The sequence below is a fragment of the Engraulis encrasicolus genome, chromosome 18, assembly GCF_034702125.1.
Source record: "Engraulis encrasicolus isolate BLACKSEA-1 chromosome 18, IST_EnEncr_1.0, whole genome shotgun sequence".
In the NCBI taxonomy this organism is placed as follows: Eukaryota; Metazoa; Chordata; class Actinopteri; order Clupeiformes; family Engraulidae; genus Engraulis; species Engraulis encrasicolus.
This window is the reverse complement of record NC_085874.1, coordinates 13,190,738-13,194,824: the sequence shown is the minus strand read 5'-3', so window position 1 is coordinate 13,194,824 and position 4,087 is coordinate 13,190,738. Positions and strand designations below refer to the sequence as shown.

The following is a 4,087-nucleotide window of genomic DNA, read 5'->3' as shown; positions in this document are numbered from 1 at the left end:
TGTCTGGAACCAATCAACTGAGCATTTCCAACCGTCCTGGGTAGAGGCGTGTTCAAGGCAGTGACGTGGTTTAAGCAGAGACGTTCTATTGGGGACTAAGAAATGTTTGGTTTAAACTTCGGCACAGCCCTCAACCAGTAGCAAGCTGAGGGAGGCGGGTTAACCAGGCCATTTGGAAACACTAATCGTTATAGTCCTGGTCAGACCAGAATCGCGGTACGTGATCTGAAGTGTATGAAAATCAGGCAACCTGATGTGTGACTTAGTGAATTGTACTGTATGTCTTGTTTTCTCTGGCAGGCCCATGATGTACATGGAGCATGAGGGAACGTTCTCATTGGCTGCGCTACCGTACTGTCAAATGAACGAGCTGTTGAACCGAGGAGACCGCGCAGGATACGGCCGTCCTCACGATCCCCCACCCCCACCCCCCGCCATCAGGTATACCACACACACACACACACACACACACACACACACACACACACACACACACACACACACACACACACACACACACACACACACACACACACACACACACACACACACACACACACACAATCTGTTCTGTACATGCACATAAACACACACACGCACACACATACAATGCACACGCAGACACACTCACAACTCACTACCCTCCATCTCTTGCCATCAAGGTACACACACCACTCACAAACCCTAATTCACATATGTAATGGAGGCCACCTAGCAGAGTGTGGCGTGGAACGTTTGTAAACCTCCCCCCCAAAGCCTCATACAGTATCGGTAGCGCTGGGCTATCGGACTGGTCCTTTAGTCCAGCAGTATCGAGAACCCGAGGGCGGACGGACTGCGCGGGAACACGTCAAGTTACACATACATGGACATACACTCATACCTCCAGACCTTAAACCCACCACCCCAACCACACGCTGTGTTACTATACTTACACTAACAGGAATCTTCAAAATGCCCCCTCCCCTACCCGCCCCCCTCTCCCTCTCTCTCTTTCCCTCTCTGACAGCTCCAGTTCCGGCCTGTCCGACGGCGTGCCTGGATCCCCCGGCCGCATGGCCGGCTTCCCCAACTCCAACACCCCCCCGCCGCCCCCTACTCCTCTGCCCCCTCCCCCGCCCCCTCTTCCCTCCTCCGCCGTGCAGCCAGGCATGCGTGGCACGCCGCCTCCCCCCGTCCCACCCCTACCGTCCCAGCCGCAGCCACAGCAGCTCCCTCCAGCCATCCCCCCGGCCCCCCCCTCTCTGCAGATCGCTCCGGGGGTCCTGCACCCGGCCGCGCCGCCCGTGGCGCCCCCTCTCCACATGGGCTCCCCGGCCAAGATGCCCGGCGTGCCCGCCGACGGCTCGGTGCTGCCCCCTCCGCCACCGCCACCACCGCCGCCCCTGCCCGGCGCCCGGGGCGCCTCCCCTGCCCACCACTTGCCCGCTGCCGCTGCCGCCGCCATGTCATCCCCGCCCCCCCACGCCGCCGGCGGTGCTGGCCACGAGCCCAAGCGTTACCCGGCCAACCTGCCGCCCATCAGCGACGCCCGGAGCGTCCTATTGGAAGCCATACGCAAAGGTGGGTGGAGCAAGCTCTTCACTTCGCCATCTGTTATACTTATTAAATGCAGCACTAAATAAAGTACTCTCTAGTACTAATTACACTCTCCTCTCTCTCTCTCTCTCTTTCTCCGTCTCTCCATTCCTTGTCCTCTCTCTCTGTATCTTCTCTCTGTCTCCTTCCTCTTCTCTCCTGTCTCCCCGTCTCGCTCCCCCTCCCTCTCGCCTCTCTCACTCACTCTCTCTCTCTCTCTCTCTCTCTCTCTCTCTCTCTCTCTCTCTCTCTCTCTCTCTCTCTCTCTCTCTCTCGACTCTGTCCCTTTCTCCCTCCTTCTCTCCCTATCTCTGCCCTCTCCGTCTCTTTCACTCTGTCTCCCTGTCACACTCTGTCTCTCCTCTCAACCCCCCCTCTCTCTCCATCTCTCCTTTCTATTTCCTCTATATCTTCTTCTCTCTGTCGCTTTCCTCTTCTCTCCTGTCTCCCCTCTCACTCTCTCTCTCTCTCTGTATCCTATGACTCTGTCCCTCCCTCTCGTTTTCTCTCTCTCTCTCTCTCTCTCTCTCTCTCTCTCTCTCTCTCTCTCTATCCTATGACTTCCTCTCTCTCTCTCTCTCTCTCTCTCTCTCTCTCTCTCTCTCTATTCTATGACTCCCTCTCTCTCTCTCTCTCTCTCTCTCTCTCTCTCTCTCTCTCTCTCCCTCTTCCTCCTCTCAGGTATCCAGCTGCGGAAGGTGGAAGAGCAGCGTGCGCAGGAGGAGAAGCACGAGCGCGTGGGCAACGACGTGGCCACCATCCTGTCCCGCCGCATCGCCGTGGAGTACAGCGACTCAGAGGACGACAGCGAGTTCGACGAAGTCGACTGGATGGAGTGAAAAAGGAGATACAGGGAGAGAGAGAGCGAGAGCGAGAGAGAGAGAGAGAGATGGGGGGTGGCTCTGGCTCTTCTACTCTTTCCTTTATCAGAATTTCTACAAGGTCAACTTGAAGGAGTTAAGAATGAGGGAGAGAGAGAGAGGGAGAGAGAGAGAGAAAGAGAGCGATGGCTCTGCCTCCTCTACTCTTTACTTTACCAGCTCCTCTCGTCTACTCTTGTTTTGCGGTTACAGCTCCTTCACCTCTCCGGGTCGTCAGAATGGTGTAAACAAAAGAGAAGGGAAGAGATTGTTAGAGAGTAAGAGGGTGAGAGGGGAAGGGAGATACACAGCTCATCCACTCCTCTCCTATTCAGATCGTTGTCTTCTGTTTCGCGTCATCATGTTATGTTATTATTGTTATTATGTGGTCCTGTCACCCCCCTTATTGTTTTTTTTTTTACATACGCACAGCTCACAGGTATTCTGCCTCTTTTCTCTTCTCTCTCTATTTTTCTCTCTCTCTCTTTCCCCTTTATTTTCCATCTTTTTTCTTTTTCATTCTTTTCAAAATTCCTTCCATCTTTGCATATTTCTTTCCCTCCCCTTCCCTCTGTTTTCCTTACATGCTTCTTTTTTTTTTTACAAGAATTCTAAATATCATCTTTACCATCATCTTTCTTCCTTTTCTTTTGCTCTGATTTTCCAGCTGTGTTCTAGGGGAAGAAAATCATTGAAAAAGTAAACGGTTTTGTATTCCTTTTTGACTACATGTCTCTCGACAGTTTAGATGACACTGTTTCTGTTTAAATAGTGTGACGTCTTTCCATCTTGTACAGTTTAGACATGGAATAACACAGTGTATGGTTTTTGCACAATGATATTTGAACTGAGGAGAAACGTTTGGCCCCTGCCTGTCTGTGTGTCCGTATGTATGTAACACTACGAAGGTGATTTTCTTCATTTTTTGCGCTCTACTACCACCATCTGTTTGATGAAGGAATTGCAACTTTATTGTCAAACTGTAGGATTGTTTATCTGTTTGTTTTCTTTGTCTCTTTAATTGTTTAAGACAAAAAAAGATGAAAAACTACTAATTTGACAGGGGCCTTTGATGCCATTTTGAATGAAAATGATCTAGGTGTCTTTAAGCATTTTCGTTGGAAGGTCAGTTTGTGTGTGTGTGACTGTGTGTGTGTGTGTGTACGTGCGTGTGTGCATGCATGTGTGAGTTTGTGTGTGTACGTACGTTTGTATGTGTTGTTTTTCTTTGTCAATGAAGTCAATTTTTGAATGACAGAACGTGGTGTCCCATTGTATGTGTTTGATTGACAAGAAAGTAAGAAAAAGATGCAGTTACCAAACAAACCCGAGTCAAACTGAGGAAGATGTATTGATGTTTTGCACCCTTGTATTGTGTGTGTGTGTGTGTGTGTGTGTGTGTGTGCGTGCGTGCGTGCGTGCGTGCGTGCGTGCGTGTGTGCAAGGCAAAGACAAAGGGGATAGTTATCCCGGGCCCAGGTAGAGAATGGGCACAGAATTGTGTCCTCATTACATTGTATGTATTGGACTTGGTGGGCCATTTCAAACGACTTTGTCCTTTCCCAGACAAAGCTGTAAGAGGCCCTGTGTGTGTGTGTGTGTGTGTGTGTGTGTGTGTGTGTGTGTGTGTGTGTGTGTGTGTGTGTGTG

General features: G+C 50.9%; 1 protein-coding gene across 2 annotated transcripts in view; it reads left to right on the top strand.

Annotated features, from left to right (window-relative positions):
- wasf1 (WASP family member 1) overlaps positions 1–4,087 on the top strand; it is an 89,941-nt gene extending 85,854 nt beyond the window's left edge. For both annotated transcript variants that reach the window (XM_063223068.1, XM_063223067.1), the window contains 3 exons: positions 301–441; positions 1,010–1,563; positions 2,260–4,087. In XM_063223068.1, coding sequence (XP_063079138.1) covers positions 301–441; positions 1,010–1,563; positions 2,260–2,417 — 853 coding nt within the window. In that variant the 3' untranslated portion in view covers positions 2,418–4,087. The remainder of the gene's footprint in view (positions 1–300; positions 442–1,009; positions 1,564–2,259) is intronic.